We start from the raw sequence: 17,988 nt of genomic DNA on the forward strand, positions 1-17,988 counted from the left end.
ATACTTAAATATTTTTCTCTGACTAAAAAAAGAAGAAAATCCCACATAATCCCACCACCCACCCTGTTGACGTTTTAATATATTTCCTTTGTCTTTTTTCCTATGCATATATGTGAAATTTTATATAAATGAGACTGTATTTGGCATTCTGTGTGATTCACATAACATTGTATTAAACGCACTTTTCTGTGTTGCTTTTTTAAAAATATCATTTTAAATGATTGCATAAATTTAATTATTCCAACATAAATAAGAAATAATTGTGATTAATACAGTGTTTCTGTTGTAAACATTTTTGCCACAAACATTTTAGCCATGTAACTAATTACCCATAAGGCAATTTTGCCATAATAGATAAAAAAATAACTGGTTGACAGTTTGGTTTCATTTCACCATTGACACAGTACTCACATTTTTATATTACAGGAATCTTAGTCCTCATAAAGGCCTAATACAGTGGCACAGGGTTTTGAATCCACATTCCCCAGAAAATTCTGGAATGTCTATCAACTGTCATGTCACAATATGACAAGAATGAACAACAGTGTAGAAGGCTTTGTCAACGTAATACAAAGCTCAGTAACAAATATACATCCTAGTATTTGGAAATTGATACTTCTCTGAATGAAGGAAGAAATTTTAGCAAAAAAGAAAAAGTGTGATGCCAAATGAGAAGACGAATCAACAAGCAAAAAAAAAAAAGTATTTGGGTTTTTTGACTAATCACCAAAAAACAAACAACTCAGTCAGCTTTATTTGTGAAACAAAGAAATAAAGGCTTACTTTTCTTTAAAAAAAAATGTATACTACTATCAACGAAAGCCTTTGAAGACAAGTGCTTAGGTACAACCCACAAAATAAAATCATTTATTTGCTAAGTATTGCCATGAATCTACATACATTTTAAATGTATTCAAATATTTTGTATTTTGTAATACAGTCTTTTTAAGTTATTCATTTTTTATGTTTCGTTATGTCCTCTTTAATGTCCTTTTTATTTTTTTGTTTGTTATTTTATCTTTCATGGCAAAATTGCCTTATAGCCAATTAGTTATGCAGTGAAAATGTTCCCAGTGAACGCGTTTGCAGCAAAAATGCTGGTAGCAAAAGTACCTAGAACTGATTAATACATCTCTTATTGAACCTGTAATTTTTATATACTCATGACCACAAAAATAAACAGCCAGAAAGAAGTTTTGCTCATTTATTGTTCGGTATGTTTGTTTTTAAATAAAATTTGCTGATCAAAAATAAATTTTAAAAGTTATTTTAAAATACAGATAGCAAGGGATAGATAAATTACCCACTTAGAAATTAAGTCAAATGTGCACAGTGAGGAATCACGTTGCCCTCATTGCCACTTCCCAAGGCCCTCCATCCACACTGGCAAGTAGGAATAGCTACTCAATCAGAGGAATAAAGAACTTTCTCAACAACGCCAAGAGGTCTATGGCCATTTCCAAAAGCTTTACGGGGCAGAATTGAAAAGATGAAAAAGAAAGAAGAAAGAAGAAAGGGAGTGATGAGTTGAAGTGGGTGGAGGGGAGGTGGTTTACTGTGTACCAGTACCCCAGATTAACACTCCTCTTATAAAAGACTAGAGGACTTGATTCAGAGACATAGAGTCATAGTCCATCTATAGTGTAAAACATGAATGCTGTTCATTAGACCGCAGCCTACATACTCCGGGAAAAGCAAAGAGCCCGCCATCTTTCTGCTTTTTGCATATGTAAACAGCAATTCAGATGAATCCTGCATCTCATATCCTTGGGAATCAGAGTTAATGGTATGGGTGCTGGGGAATGGAGGGTTTGGGTCAGTTAGAAGTATAGTGCCCATGATTTATGATAGTATCTCATGCCCTTATTCTCTCTTGGGTCCTAATATCTGCCATCAAATAAAGAAGGTTACTATCAAAATGGGGGGAGGGAAGGCAGAAATCCCTGAACTCCATTTTAGCGAAATCCTATCACCCTTCAGAAGCAAATATTCTTCCTTAATCAAATCTCTTCAGCTCACCTGGAGGGAATGGTCTCTCAAAAAAGAAATTGACTATCCCCTGTTCACAGAGCATGGGTCCACTGCCTTGTCATTGGGACTTGAGTATTACTCCAAAATAATGACCTTGCAAATGTATTTTCTCTTTCACAGGCAATCTGAATGTTATTCCAATTCAATTGTTGAAACTCTTTCCTGGTCATGTCAAAATGAAAAACCATGTTTCAAGAGCCTCAATTATTAAAGTAGGCTCAGTGGTCCACTATCCTTGCAGTTTATTTCTGCCCAGCTTTTCCAGCATAGGACACTCAGATTCTCTGCTGCAAATGGATTTGTTAGGAGGTCACCCAATGACTCCCCATCTTGGGGGAATTACCTAAACACTGAACAAACAGACAAAACAAAAGAGAAAACTAGATGCATAAAACTTCAGACCTCGAATATGCAGCCATATTTTGTTCTCTCTTCATTTCTAGCTCTCTCCTGCTTGTCCAGCACATGAACGACCTGCATTATCACGCATTCTGTTTGGTCTACAGTCAACACAGAGCACACTGCATACGTTTGATGATCTGAATGACAACAAAGATCTAACACATTCATTTGGAAATAAACAATTCCAAGTTCTTCCATTTACCCCAAACTGAGATCAGCAGCCTAATTTGAAACAAAACAAACGATGATTTTTTTTTTCCTCTGTGAGATTACAGTACAGGACCTCGTAATAAAACCTTTGCTTACCTACAAAATAAAGTATATCTGTGATCTAGGGCACCTTCAGAATGTTGATTCAACTTTTAAAAAGTTAATATTTAGTATTTTTTAATCACAGCTTTCAAAAACTTTGGGGAAGCAAGTCTTCTCTTTTGACTTTTCCCACGTACCCTCCACTGTAGACCATATTTCTTGCTAGTGTATCTCACCTGGGCGAGCAGAACTCTCAGTCCACATCACTGAATGAAACAGTGTGGTTCCCTAGTGCAAATTTCCTGAGCGCCCCTTCCCTGAGCATGTGCCAAGAATCAAATCTTGGCCACTTAGTGCTCTGTGCTCCACATGTGAGCTCACGGCGTGTTGAGCAGCCGTGCTAACTGAGATGGATAGCCCTGTCAAACAGGAAGCTGGCACACCAGGATGCAAACAGTGGGATACAATGACCTTTACATTCAGAGAAAAATATCCCTAAAATGGCATGAAAAGTTTATGGGGGGGGGGGGACGGGGGTTTCTTTTATTTCACTTAGGCACATAGCATGAAATAAAAGCAATGGTGCCCGGTATGCAATTTGCTCGGGATCAAAACCTGAATCCCTCGCACAAGAAGAAAAGTGGTCAAAGAAAGGAAATGAATCATGCTCTATCACGCTGCTTTGAAAGCAACAGACTCTGCGATTCAGCTGTAATACTGAACCCGAACGGGCCAAGTGCTCGGGTTCAGACCGCACTTGGATTCTCCACAATCCGAGGGGTGCTACCTGCCCTGGGGACATTCGTGACCTCCTGGTCTCAGACGAGTTGCTTTCTTGATAGAAGTAAGATACAATTTAAACACTTAAGTAAAACATTTTTTAAAAAGTAATGATCTGCTTACAGAATCAGAGTCACGAGCTTGGGAATTTAAATCTTATGTCCTTGGTCACCATATTTATCACTTTGTATAAATTGCTTAATCTCTCATAGTTGCTTTGTCTGAATAAATAGAGGCTCTGATGATAATTCTTAGGAATTATACGAAGAGTAACTCATTAAAAAAGTAGGAAAAATCCCTGGCACACAAACAAACATTAAGTAAGGATAGTAACATAGGAAATTAATATAGAAAACATGACCTGGAAGTCACATATTTCTCCCCTTTTGTTATAGCCATTATCATAAAGTATGTAATTCAATCATTTCAGCTGAAAAACAAGGATACTCATTCCATTGGGTCAAAAAGAAATGTTTTCCATTCTTCAAGGTTTGGGGGATATTTTTGTTGTTATTTGTTTTGTCAGTTCTTTGGCATGAAAGAACAATGGGCTGTGCTTCAGAACGAAGCAACACAAGCTCACAATGGGCTCCCCAGTGCTGTAAAATACACGCTGAAATAATGATGCAATTTAATCTTTAATTAAATAGGTAAACGGAATTGATCACAAAGACACTGAGTTTTTTTTTTTTAATGAATGGACTACATCAAAACTACAGAGCAGTTTTCAAAGATACAAAAGTATGGTAAGATGCATCCATTTTTTTCTATTTAATTAAAAGCTGATCATAAAGTGCAAAAGCTGCAGGCCCAAAGCCAAAAATAAACTTAGAAAACTGAAAGCTTCTGAATCATGTATTAAAACTTGGACAAGCAGGGAGTCAACATCTCAGTACTGGCTGTGAGGACACCAATTTGGGGACTTAGAGAAAACAGAGTAATCAATGCAAAAAAACCTGTGATGATCGCTTTGAAAGGCAAGTTGATTTTGGCGGCTCTAGAGGTGCTGGTCAAATGCTTCCCAAAGCAACCAGAAAACGAGACTCTGCAAGAGACATTCTGCTGTTCACTGCTTGGGAAAGATGCTAAATCTGACCATTCTCCTCCAACCTTGTTTGGAGAATTATTTCAGGGAACACATTCTCCCTGAAATTACGACACACAAAAGGCATGGGGAGGAGGGAGGAGACGCAATAATACCTTGTGCCTGAGCCGCGGAGCTGTGGGAGTACCCCAGGGCCAGGAGCGCGGTCTCCACCAGCTGGCTAAAAAGCACGTCTTTTCGAACCAGGACAAACTCCGCATGTTCTTCTCTGTTGTCATATTCGAGAGAGCTATCCAACTGCTCCACCACACAAAAGACAGGAATCATCAAACCTGGAGGGACAAGATTCAAGAGCAAAAGACAAACATTACAAAGCAAATCTCAGTCACCATGATGAGAAGGGAAGAGACAGTTATAAAAGTCACTCATCTGTGATCGACAGTGGTTCAGATTAAACAAGGCTCTTAGTCAGATGGGCCTAATGGGAAAGCTGTGGATGTTTCCCCTCCATTATTACCATCAGGCTGCAGCAAACCTGCCTCAGGCAGTGACAGAAACCCTCAGATTCCAGTCATTGAAAAGTGGAGTGACCAATCAGAGGTGTCCTGACGGAGAGACCTCAAGTTCTCGGCCCCCTGGCACACAGGTGAGGTCAAGGTGACGTCAAGGTGACGTTCCAGACCCAGGCATCCTTTGTGTCTATGGTTTTATCATTAACTCTTAATCAGAACTAGTATTTTCAGATCAGATCTGCTTTTGTCTGAAAATGTAAGATACCCAGTAGAGAGGCACATGTGACATCAAGGCCTAAGCTATTATTTGAATATGTACAAGAAAACCAATAGGAATTTAAAAGAAGTCCCTCTTGTATCTTTTACTTTTTTAAGTCCTGGGAACTAGGTCATCAATTAGCCTGAAAATACCCTGCCCATGAAAGCTTTAACTGATGTTTAACTTATGTCAGAACGTAGATCCAAATACAAAGCTTTGTCTTTTTTTAAGTTATTATTTTACACATTAACATCAGTTACCACTGGAAAGGGAATATCTCTTCTTGTGTTTTCAGAGAAAAAAGTAAACTACCCTAAAGAATAAAGCAAATTAGTCTAGTTGAAAATCTGTTGAAATCTGTTGTCACTGAAATATTTCTCTGCTTTGTATCAAAGTGTGAAAAGCTAAAAAATGTTTAATTCGCCAAAGATTTGTTATAAACTGTTTTTTATTTAAAAAAAAAAGTCATACAGGCATTTAAATCTAAACATAGCCAAAGCATAAGAAGATCAAAGTTTTACCAACATGCAAGTAATAAACATGGACTCTGCCCTACGTAATTCACATAAATTAGTGTGTTATGGAATAAGGATCTGCTCCGGGTCTTCTCTTTGTGCAAGAAAAATCAAAAGTTATGAAGGATGGGTGGGCAGGCGGAGAGATGGGGGAGGTGGAGGGGTAGTGTGTCATGGCGAAGGCGCTTCACAAGAAAAATGAGACCTCTGTGTAAAATGACACATGGGAGCATGGCCTCTGATATACAGAATGCATGGGAGATTTTCTAGAAGTCCCTCCCTGTTGCCCGGACCCTAGAAGCCTGTGACTCACTCTGATCTGGAAAGCAGAGGGTGGGAGCAGACACTGCAAACTGCCAGGTCACAGATTTAGATTTTTGTTCTAAAGATAATACAATGATGCAACTGGTTCCCATGTGCTAATTATTATTATTAAAGATAATAAGTATTGGGTGTAATTACTAAATATAATCATTATTAACAATAATAATACTTATTAAGAATTGTTATCATTAAAGATCACGGTAATTATTATTAAGCCTGCACAACAGTCTAACAAGTCACACCGTGCCATACCTGGGACAATTATTGACTCAGTGTTCACTCTTAAGAACAACAAAGCAGCATTATTGTCTGTAGCAAATACACTATCCACAATATAGATTTACGGAAAATCGGAAAGAAGGGTGGAGTACACTGTCTTCCACAAAGAAAAGAACTTAGCCCAGCCACACAGTGACTTACAAAGTATTTTTTTTAATTGTGACCAGTAATGGCTCATCAAATGCTTATTTATTTATGCCCTGTTTATTCCCAAATGTATGTAAGACATGCAATGAGTAATATAAATTAGATTTCCTTCAAATTTTCTCTGTGGTCATTCATTTATCCAACTTCCATTCCCTGAGCACATCCTAAGTGCCCGGGAGCCCCCGTAGCTGCAGGGATACAAGCGAGAACAAGCCTGATGTGGCTGCGGCCCTCGGCGCAGGTGAAGGTGTCGTAACATCTCCCTAAGCAAGCATAATGGCATTTTATAGGAGAGTCCTTCCCAGCAGCAAATAGCCTCCATTTAGACCTTTTAACTCTTACATACTGGTATATGATCTTTGTCCAAGGAAGCAGGTTGATTTCTATTTTTAATGATTTAAGCGTATGCACACATAGGCGATGTAGTCAGCAGTGCCATAAGCTCCTTCACCACTAATACCTATGTGTACATAAGTTTAAATGCTGAAAATCCATGTGCAGTTCCTAATGTCAACATCTGAGGGTCACACATCTGGGAATCACAGATAAGACCTTTAAATGAATCCAGTGGCTCCATAAGCTATCGTGTATCCATTACCTAGGAACCATAAATCTTTCTCAAGTCTATGGTCAACTGAAAAAACTTAAGACCCTATTAATTTTTAAAAATAATGTTAACAGTTCAATGAGTTAGATATGAAATATGACATTAAAGCACAGGGATCTACACCATGCAGGGACTTCTGTTTTGAAAGTGTCAATTACCAAAATATTCCCTAAACATTTTAGTTCAGAGATTCAAGGAAGCAATTGTTATCTGATATGAAAGCAATAACTCCTCATAGTAAAAAGCAAGCACCCATCCCTCAGAGGCATCAGCCACTTTTAAAAAAAGAAAAGAAAAAAAAAAGGACATTGAGGCCATTTATAAAATAAAACAAAATTAACCGGAAGTATACAATAATAGAATTTGTTCTAGAAGCACATATATATGAGATAGCAAAGAATATCGTAAACAGGTTATTTTTAACCCCTAGAAAAATGTACCTTTTTACTTGAATTTGATTATCTAAACAATTATGAAATTTTTACAATGAAATGCAGTTTTTACAAAAGAAGAGGAAGGCAGGAAAAATGGATGCAAGTACTAATGACAATGACAAGAGAAATGAAAAATAGTAAAATAATAGAATTGTGGTCAAGTGTGCGGAAGAAGAAAAAAGGCGTAAGTTTTAAAAACAGCAAATCCCTAGGAAAGAAAACTATAAAAAGATGAGTAGAAATATATACCGAAAAAAGATATTTATCCATTTGGTCCCCCCACTCTCTCCAGGCAAAAAGAGAAAAAAAGAGAGAGACAGAAAAAAGTGACAATGGACGAAAAGATAGGGAGAAGTGTTTGGAAAGCACTTCAAAAAATAAATTAAGAATGGAAAGAATTAAAAGATAAGTTCCAATAAAATAAGAGCAATGTAAAACTAAAATGCATTGAAGACAAAATTTAGAAGTGACCAAGTTTAAATAATCAAATTTAGAAATGATCAAATGATCATAATCTAGCCTTATATCTAGAGCTTGTGGCATTATTTTTCTTTTGTTATAGCTCAGACCCATTTCCAGATGATCAAGAAGAGAACTTTGGATCTTTTGATTATAAGCCTCACTGAGCCTCTTAAATTGCGGGAGGTAAGCAGGCAGTCTAACCTGGAGGACAGGCACACAATCCCAGCCGTTTGCTAAAACTTGAGAGTTGATCTGACAATTGGGATAAATGGTCATGTGGTCATAGTGGAAAATAAGCATGGAACACTCTCTACCAGAAAAACGCATTTTCACAACTGTCATTAGTTGTGATGCTCAAATTGTCATTTTCATTATGACAGTTTTCTGAAGAAGAGTGTGTAATTATAAAGAGTTCACCGATCTTCAACCACCCCCACCATGGGAACGGAGACCTGTGGGGAGACGGTAAATGCGGTGATGAGGAGCTCTGTGTCGGGAGACTGGCAACGCTAGGATCAAATCCTGGTGCTGTCACTCCGTACCTGGGGGAGTGACCCTGGTAATTTACTTGACCTCTCTGAGGCTCAAATTCCTCCTAGCTAAAATGCAAATAATAATGTCTACCTGACAGAGTTGTGGTGAGGATGAAACAACATAGTATAGCTAAGTCGTCTGACAGCCCTCAAACAATGGAACCTGTTTGTTTTTCTTTTTTCAAAATCACTATTAATACAATTTTACAGAGGAAAAAAAGAGACCAATAATTTTTCTCAGGATCTATAATCAATGCCCATGACACTCACTAAAAGGCATTTCTTCAGAATAAAAGGGATACTAATAATCATTGACTGGTCTACTTATTTAAGATGCAGATAATAATGGCGTAAAATGCTCAACGTGCCCCATAGCAAAACAGAAAAAGTGTGAAAAACACATACTTTATACCCTCAAACTGCCTGTCCAACACAGTAGGCCCTAGCAACACGTGGCACTGAGCACTTGAAAGGTGGCTAGTCCTGAATTGAAATGTGCTGTAAGTGTAAAATACACACTTGATTTCCATGATTTAATACTAAAAGAGAAATAAAAGTAAATACATCATGAATAACTTTTAAAAATTTACTGCATGTTGAAATAATATTTTGGATACACTGAGTTAAACAAAATATATTATTAAAATTAATTTCACCTGTTTCATTCTTTTTAAACAACGCTGCTAGAAAATCTATAATGATACACGTGGTTCGTGTTGTACTTCCATCAGACAGAGCTCCTCTAAGCAATCCACCAAACACCAACAGATAAAATGGTTTTTCTGACCCAGGATAAATTCATCACAAACTGATAACTAGGACAATGTACAAGCGTCTCGGGCGTTTCTTGGCTGCCCCGCCATTATCCCTCCACTGTGTTCCAGATCTCACGAGACACGAGGACAGATGTACTCTTGGTTAAACTCCAGAATCTAACACAGTATCTTCTCTGCATCATCAAGCAAATTGTGGGCTATTGTTTTATTCCTAACTATATTAAGCCAACTTCTTCAGTAAGGGAAAGGCTTTTTCTGCTTCCCTTCATTTTAAAGAACGATTACAGTTTTTGGGAAATGCCACAATAGAGGAATGAAAGCAACCTGAGGAACAAGTATTCTTTAATACTCTGGACGTTGAAGGTCAACAATGAAAGATGTGAGAAGGTCCAGCGGCAGGGGGCCTAGATGATGGGGTTCCATGGCCTTGCACAAAAGTTGGGACACAAAACCAAACTCTCATTTGCATAGTGCCTCCTAACTTATCACGTACGCTAACATACATACACACCTTTATTTTCTTCCCACATTTACCCTGGGAGAGGGTTATTATTGTTCTCATTTAATAAATGAGGAAACTGAAACTATGCCCAAAGAAACTCAGCGAGGCAAGAGTTGAGCAGTTCAGGTCAGCCAAGGAAACAACTCTCTAAAGCCCACACCCACAGAAATCTAGAGGATTGGCCTTTTGATAAGGACCCTTCACCACCGGCTACGTCCAATGGGTGACCTGTGTTCCCTATAAGTGAACTCACCCTTTGATGACCTACCGTCAGGCACCGTGCTAGGCATTGAGGAGGAATCGAACACGGTTCCTGCCTTCAGTCACTCACAATGAAAGGCTCAAATAATGGGTTACACTCTAGTGTGGGTGAACATGGGCACTAGCCTCCTCCCCAGCCCCTTTGTCTCCTGGGTCCACCCTCATTCCTGGGCCTGCCCCTTGAATCACCAGTCTGAGATGATAGGAGACCAGCCTTTCTCTTCCCCTCTTTCAAAGGGCTCCTGAAATCATCCTTTCCAGAAGGAAGACAGCCACAGGACCCACTCCCTTCCCTGCGGCTGGCAGTTTATCTGGTTCTATCACTTGCAAAGGTCCCAGGGCTAATTGAAGACTACAAAGGCTCTAGGGCAGAGCCTCTCCTATCTGTTCTTTGTATAAAACCGAACCTGGAGTAAGGCACCACACTCAGCAACCAGCACGATCAATAAATCCTAGAACCCTGAAACACTGCATGAAATTCTACCATGTAAACCCAGCACATCTTACAGGGTCCTCCAGACGACAGGGAGAGAAAGGAGTGAGGGGTGGCAACTATCCTTTCTAGTTGCAAATTTACTAGAAAAACACTCATTTACTCCCTCTATAACGTCGTATTCTCTCTCTTTCTGCCTGTCGGCTTCTCACACATACACACACCCATATTCACAAACGGAGACGACTCACAGACAAAAAGAGAAGTAATTTGCCAATGTTAACCTCAAGATACTTCCTCCCATCCTAAAACAATAAAGGCCAGTTCGAGTTCAAGAATTGTAACTAGAAACAGAAGGGAAGAATAGGGTACCCCTTACCTCCTTGGGGTCCCAGGCAAAACTTCAAATGGGTCAGGAGTGTGCCTAGTACTCTCCTCTTTCCTGCCCCCACCGTCCTCTCCCAGGCACCCATCTCCTGAGCCCACAGCCAGAGGCTCCACATTCCACCATTCCACTGCAGCCTCTCATTCCCCCAGGGACCAAGCGCAAAAATTCCAGAGATTAATAGATAAAGCGATGCCACACTTTGCTGTTTGAATGGTTTAGTAGTCCCTTAATCTCTCTAGATATATTTTCATTGTAAGAGAAACACACTGTATCTCACATTAACTTCTAACGGGAAGAATTTCAGGTAGCGTAAGAAACAAAAACACGTTTCAATCTTGGGGTAGAGGGAGAGCAAAAGCCTTCGGTGGCAAGGGGGTGCCCACGGGTGGACAGAAGGCCCTCGAGGCTGCCCTAGACCGCCCCACTTCCCACAGTTCCTCTCTGTCCTTTGCTTGTGAACTACAGATTCTCTGAGGGATTAATTCACCTGTTTTTGTTGTTGGTTTTGTTTTTAACTCTTACTGAAGAAGAAGCAGAAGCTGAGAAAGAGGTGGGACAGTCGAAAGTCCTGCTCATTCACAGGTGGAGGAACAGTCAATCCTACAATTATGGAGAAGGCAAAGCTTGCTTAATAATTATTCTAAGGGCAAACTCAGTCATACGTGCAGAAATTCGATTTCATGTTCATGCACAACCCCGTTGTTTGTAACTCAGGACCAGACCTCCAGCTAAAGTTTCAACAGTAAAGCTCCTTGATGCCTCTCCCCCTACGGGGAGGGGAGGGAAGAGTAAGATTATCAAGAAATATTTTATTCTCAGAATTCTCTCTAGTAAAACCAGCCCCTAAGGCAGATCTTAACTTCGGAAGATAAGAACAAAAATAGGCCAGGGGTGGGACAGCGGTGAACTCTGGTCCTCTTTCACTTATCACCCCAAAGGCTCACATTGGGCTTAAAGTGGTAGGGAAGGGAGAAGGGCTCTGGCCTTCCAGACCTCTGATTCCAGGCCTGTCCCAAACTGGGATTACAGCTCAACCTGAAGTCAGCCCTGAAGGCTGAAGGAAAAACTCCAGCCCTCTCAATACTCCTCAGTTACAGAAACACGGTGGCAGGATCAGGCTAGTCTAGCAGTTTGTAGATCAGGATTTCACAGAGGGACAGTGTGGCTACCTAGCTAAACAAAAAAGCCTGAGCAACGCCTGGGAACTGGGCCATAGCAAACCTGACTCAAGGAACAAAACCCCCTGATGTCAGGAATGGCCAGTTCGAGTGAATGAGAGGCCCACCTTTTCCTTCTCCAACGTGGCTGGACATAGACAAGTCTTCTGCACTCCCCATCTCCCCTTCCACCCCCAAGCCTGACCTACGGCAGGCCCCAAATAAAGGTTGGTTCAGTTTAACAAGATGCTAATTGCAGCTAGACATTAATAACCACCATTGATAGGTAGTGTCGGTTCTGGTTTTTCCCCCTGACTCCCCAGCTGCCAAGCTCCACATGTCTTTGGCCCTACTCTATGGCATTCGGCAGCAGCCAGCGAGGACGGCTTTCTAGGAACCGATCCGCACAGGCGGGTCCAGAGCTCACTCCACGTTCCCCAGGGAAAATGCGCCAGACCACAGGGCTGTGCACGACCACTGGGGACAGAAACTGTTGGTTTATCACCACGATGGCATCTGAGTCAACCGGTGTACAGCTCAAGTGAGTAGCAGCACTGTGCTCTGCGACTGGGCGCACCTGGAACCCTGGGGTCTTCTCTGCAGTCCTCCCCATGGCCTGCACTGAAGGACTGCAGCTTCCTTTCTAAATTTAGTAACCACAGAGACATAAAAAGCTGATTCGTCCCAGAATCACAAATTTTTTTTAAAAAAAAGTAGAATATGCAACTTTGTAGATTACAGAGGAGTTCAAACATAAGGCATGTTGTTGAAGTACCCCTTAGTTCAAAGCTAAATTCTTGAGGTTCCTTTCACAGTGGGTTAGAAATGCATACATTATTAAGTTGGCATGCTAAAATGACTATACTATAATTCATTAATACCAGGATTTCTATGCTCCATTAAGTAAAATTTTATTCTGGATGTTTCTGAGAGGATAATGTTTTGAACAGTGTTTAAGTGGAGATGTATTTGCTACTCCCCTCACCCTCATTATCCTCTCTGGAAAGCTATTTGCAAGTCAGAGTCCCATGAGTCAAAAAAGAAGTCAATAAAATTGTCTTTATACTAACATTTTCTTCATTATCTCAGGTTTTGAGATGTGCCTAAATGTTATTTTATCTAAGTTAACAATTAAAATAAAACCCCTTGATTAATTTCTCCGGTGTCGTGTCAAGGAAAGGTTAACTGTGCTGAGGTTCTCCAGCGAGGAATTAATAAAGGAATCAGGCGCTCGGCTCTCAATAAGACAAGACTACCCAGATTTCTAGTGGGAATATTTCATAGCACGAGCATGTTTTCTTTGGGGAGTTTAACTCACCAAAATTATTAAAAATTGAGATCAAACACTGGTGCAAAGCCCCAAAGGAAATCATACTAGAGGGGAGAGATTTTTATGAAATAAAAACCTGAAAAGGTAAAGATTTTATAGGGAAAAATAAAAGGCTTTCTCCCTTACAAAAGCAAATCCTACTGTCTATGCTTGGGGTTCAAACAGCAAAACATGTATGGATATTTAATAGACGTGTAGAAATCGTCACTGTGAAATGAATGCAGATTTCACAAAGCCAAGCCGAAGCAGACAGGCAGCTGTCACCATCCTGTCCCCACCACTGAAAGCCACTCTCATTCTGGAACCCAGCAAAGGCCTCCACGGAGACATAACAGCAACCAAGCCCTTGAAAGGGGGAACTAACACTGGGAGGAGAAAAAGAAAGGAACAGGAGGAGAGAGAGCAAGAAAGTCAAAATCATAGTGTGTATTCTGCACTTCCCTAAGGGCACGAGGAGATCTCTGGACTGCAGCACAGAGGATATTATTATTGTGACTGAGATGAAGTTAATAAAACCCGGCATTCAGACTGGGGAAACCCAGATCCCCACTAATGGAATGCTTCCCAGACAAGATATTTTAAGTATATATGTACCTGTGTAATTTATAGCAATTACTTAAATAAGAAAAACAGAACAGAGAAACTAGTACATTACTTTTTTCACTTTATGATTCTGTCATCTTTATAATTTATATAATTTCCAAAAGAAAATATTAAATTTAATATTAAAAAACCTAAAGAGACCATTTAAGTCACTGCAATAAAACCACTGAAAATCTTTTGTTCATTCTTAATGTTATCCAAAGGATATACCACTCCGCCAAAGGAGGAATGTTATGACTATGACACTTTTAACTCTTTCAGAAGTGTCACCAAAGCCCAAAGTGATTTGTCTCTTGAAAAAAAACAAAAAGAAGTGATAAATTCTTATGCCAAAGAGAATATAATTTTCTACCTTCCTTAAAGCAAAAAAAAAAACCTGGAAAAGCACCGCACCATTTTAAATTTGAGATAATCCCAGATACTAAACAGATGAAACTCAAAAAGATTTATTTCCCTGGATTCCCTGGATTCATACATTCTTTAAGTTGTGAGCCACAAAATGGAGCCTAGTAGAGTCACTTCTCCCCCTCCCCCAAAAGGCCACAGTTTCAAAAGAGTTCTGATCTCAGGAGCTCAACACAAAATAACAGGAAGACAAGTCAAAGACTCTTTTTCAAACGGTGCATTAAAGGAGAAAAGGGCTCCTTTTGGGGTGAACTTAGAGGTACAGGATTAGGCTTGCAGGCGAACTCCAGTGGGGCCAAGGAGGCCTTGCCTGCCACAGGGAGAACAGCTACTTCATCTCAGCCCCACCGCTGCCCAGATCTTGATAAAGATGACGGAAGGAAATCTACCTAACAGTTTCCAAGAGTATGAGTTCACGTCTTTATTTTGTTAGGAGAAGTAGGATCGACAAACAGATATGTTTCAAAGAGCAAGCCTGTGTTTATTGTATATCTGAGAGGCTGGCTGTGAGAAAGACAACTTCCCTGAGTCGTCGCAAAGGAGAAGAGAGCTGCATCTCAGAAGCTTCCCCTGGTTGAAAAGAACTGTCTCCCTCCAACTCCAGCTAGACATCAATCTTCAATATAATTATGTTTGACAGAATATAAGCTCTTGGCAGTTAACTTGTTTACAATAAATGCTTAGTTTGGGTACATGGACTGTATTTCAGTCTTATAAATATCAAACACAAACCTACAACAGTCCCATTATGGGCCTGAGAATTATTTTCCTATAAATCTTTTTATTGGGGGGCCGAGGGAATTACTTTGCAGCTTGTTTTCCACTAACCACTTGGAACAGTGTGAAAAGAGGTACATTTATCCTTTGACCCTGTCCTAATTGGAACTCTATACGTTTCCACGGGAGAGTGTGCAGTATCAGTCCTGAACTGCAGGTCAGCCCCCAGACAGGTTTGCCATGGCGGCAAAAAAGATACACACGTGCAACAAAATGGCTCTTACTGAAGTCACGGCATTTTCCTACAGTCCTTTTTCTTCTCAAAGTCTCTTGGGAACTAATGACCGTTTGGGACAGCGTTGGCAGGCTTTCAATAGCAAGCTCCAGTTTGGGGGGTTTTATAAGTTAGCTGTAAAAATGTGCTTTAGGCTTAACCTTACTATGTGAATGGGCCTGTAAATAGAGTTAGTTTTGCTGAACGTTACCTGGGGATTCCTTTGAGAAGGAAAATAATCAGGATCCCCTGATTTACGCTGGCAAAGTGCCTTTACTCCGATCTTAAATGTGTGATAACTTCCCTTTCAGAGAGCGACTTGCTCCTCTCATACTCCCTCCATACTAAAGGGCGTTTGGTCTTCTAACACTACATCTGCCAAATTTATAGGACAAAATCTTGTCTGAATGGAGCCTCGGAAGCTGAAAGCTAGGCCAAACCTCAGGAATCCTCTGGCTTAGCCCCACTCTCCTCTTCTCCAGGCACGCACCTTCACGAGCAATTCTGAACACCTTCTGGTTTTCATGTGACAAAGCATCATTGCAAGGTTTCTTCACTTATTTCTTAATTTCACAAACACCTTGTCAGATTCCTACAATAATTCTTCTTTAACATCGTATGAACATATAGAAAAGATCATTTTAAGAATCCTACCTTAAGAATATTTTTCACAATAACTACTACTGGGAAATTCAGTCACTTTATACTTAATAGTGAGATTCCAACATTTTTCCTTCTAGTCAATGTGATAATTGCAGGTGACATAGAATAAAATATTTTTTTATGTCTCTCAGCTTCTAATAAAGAAGACAAGTAACTGATTTATAAGTTTCAAGGGTCATTAAACATGATTTTATAAAAAAATTTTACCACATGGCTTTTTAGTATCCAGAGACAGAGAGGAAAAAATATTTTCATGGCATTATCAACCTCACAGATCTTTATTGTTAATATCAAAAGTACTAGTTTGCAATGTGAACAAATGGAAAATTGTTAAATTCACCTATAATAATCACTCCTTTTTTTTGAATTAAATAAGCCCTTTTAAAACCTTGACTATTTAACTGCTATTTACTCAAGGGAGGGGAAACATGGAGAAGGTGACTATATGAAAAAAAAATACCTTTTTTTTTATTGTACAACAAAAATTCCCTCCAAGGGAAAAAGACATTATGCCAAGTTCCACCCAGAATTAATGTTTAGGTTTAAATTATGAAGTCCAGAAAAAACGGAACCACTAATAGACCCTTAAAGCTCGTGGTATTTGTCAACGCTGTTAGGTTATGTAAATGTTAAAACTGAAAAACCCTTTGCTGACAAAAGTATTTTAATGAAGGTGCTATTAACTAGACTCTCTGAACTGAATTTTTTTTTTTTTAAAAAAAAAAGCCTTTTGATGGGGCAGCTGGTGGCACAGCAGTTAAGTTCGCAGGCTCTGCTTCGTGGCTGGGGGTTCAGAGGTTGGGATGCCGGGTGCAGACCTGCACACTGCTCGTCGAGACACACTGTGGCGGCGTCCCACATAAAATAGAGGAAGATTGGCACAGATGGTAGCTCAAGGACAATCTTCCTCAAGCAAAAAGAGGAAGATTGGCAACAGATGTTAGCTCAGGGCCAATCTTCCTCAACAACAACAAAAAAGCCTTCCGAGCTGTTTGATATAAACTCCACTCTGAAGAGGATTATGCTTGGGACAGTCCTGGGCTTATGAGACTTCTACCCAGAAGAGTTTACTGTCTATCTTATTCCTTTCATTTGCCACCCTCAGAAAGGTTTCTAAATATTGAACCCAAGAAAACTTTTAGCTACAGATCAAAGAACTATTCTCCCCTAAATCTGTCAACCAGGTCCAACCTTGCACTCCAGCTGCTCTGACAGCCAACATTATTTGTGGTTTTAGTACCCCTGCAATGAGCAAGGGTTAACTCCAGTGTCTGGGCTCAACTCCACTGTCATCACCCAAGTTTTCAAGAGCTCACAGTTTCCACGAACAGAGAAAGAAATACGGCTCCAAGTGAAAGAAAACTAGCCACTGATTTTGGCTGCTGCCAGCCGGTTGGCTCCAAGTTGCTGAAAGCTCCCCTCTGGGGAATGAGGGCTCAGCACTGTGAAGGATTATCGATTGAATGGTTCCAATGATTGCAAATCGAGGCCAGAGCCTGTGCATCTCAGGTGACAGTTCATGTCACCTGAGTGAATGTCAGGCGATGTGTACACGTGGAACCTCGGGCCCCCCCCCCCAGCCCCATGTGTGCTGAGAAGAAATAAGGGGGCTCATTATTCATCTTCAACCCTCTCCCAGTCCCCTTCAGCCTGGTTAGGACTTCCAGAGAAGGAGGAACAGAAGGCCCAGGAACCACACCTAACCCTCACTTGCAGGGCTTTGTACCAAAAGAAACATTCATTACTTTTGACTTCCATTTACACAGGTGAGAAAAAAAAAAAAAAAAAAAAGAAAGGAGGTAGTTATACCTCGGGGAGAATGTGAGAAAATGTGATTTCCCTTCTCAAACTCTGTATGAAGACAAATCGGTGAGCATTTTTAATGTCTCCTGAGCAA

At 40.1% G+C, this 17,988-nt stretch overlaps 1 protein-coding gene across 4 annotated transcripts in view; it reads right to left on the bottom strand.

The window, feature by feature from the left end:
* Window positions 1-17,988, bottom strand: part of LOC124238618 (DNA-binding protein SATB2-like) — a 182,111-nt gene that overhangs the window by 151,263 nt on the left and 12,860 nt on the right. For all 4 annotated transcript variants that reach the window (XM_046659789.1, XM_046659787.1, XM_046659785.1 and 1 more), the window contains one exon: window positions 4,666-4,842. In XM_046659789.1, the coding sequence (XP_046515745.1) occupies window positions 4,666-4,842 (177 nt within the window). The remainder of the gene's footprint in view (window positions 1-4,665; window positions 4,843-17,988) is intronic.

This window comes from Equus quagga, chromosome 4, assembly GCF_021613505.1.
Source record: "Equus quagga isolate Etosha38 chromosome 4, UCLA_HA_Equagga_1.0, whole genome shotgun sequence".
NCBI lineage: Eukaryota > Metazoa > Chordata > Mammalia > Perissodactyla > Equidae > Equus > Equus quagga.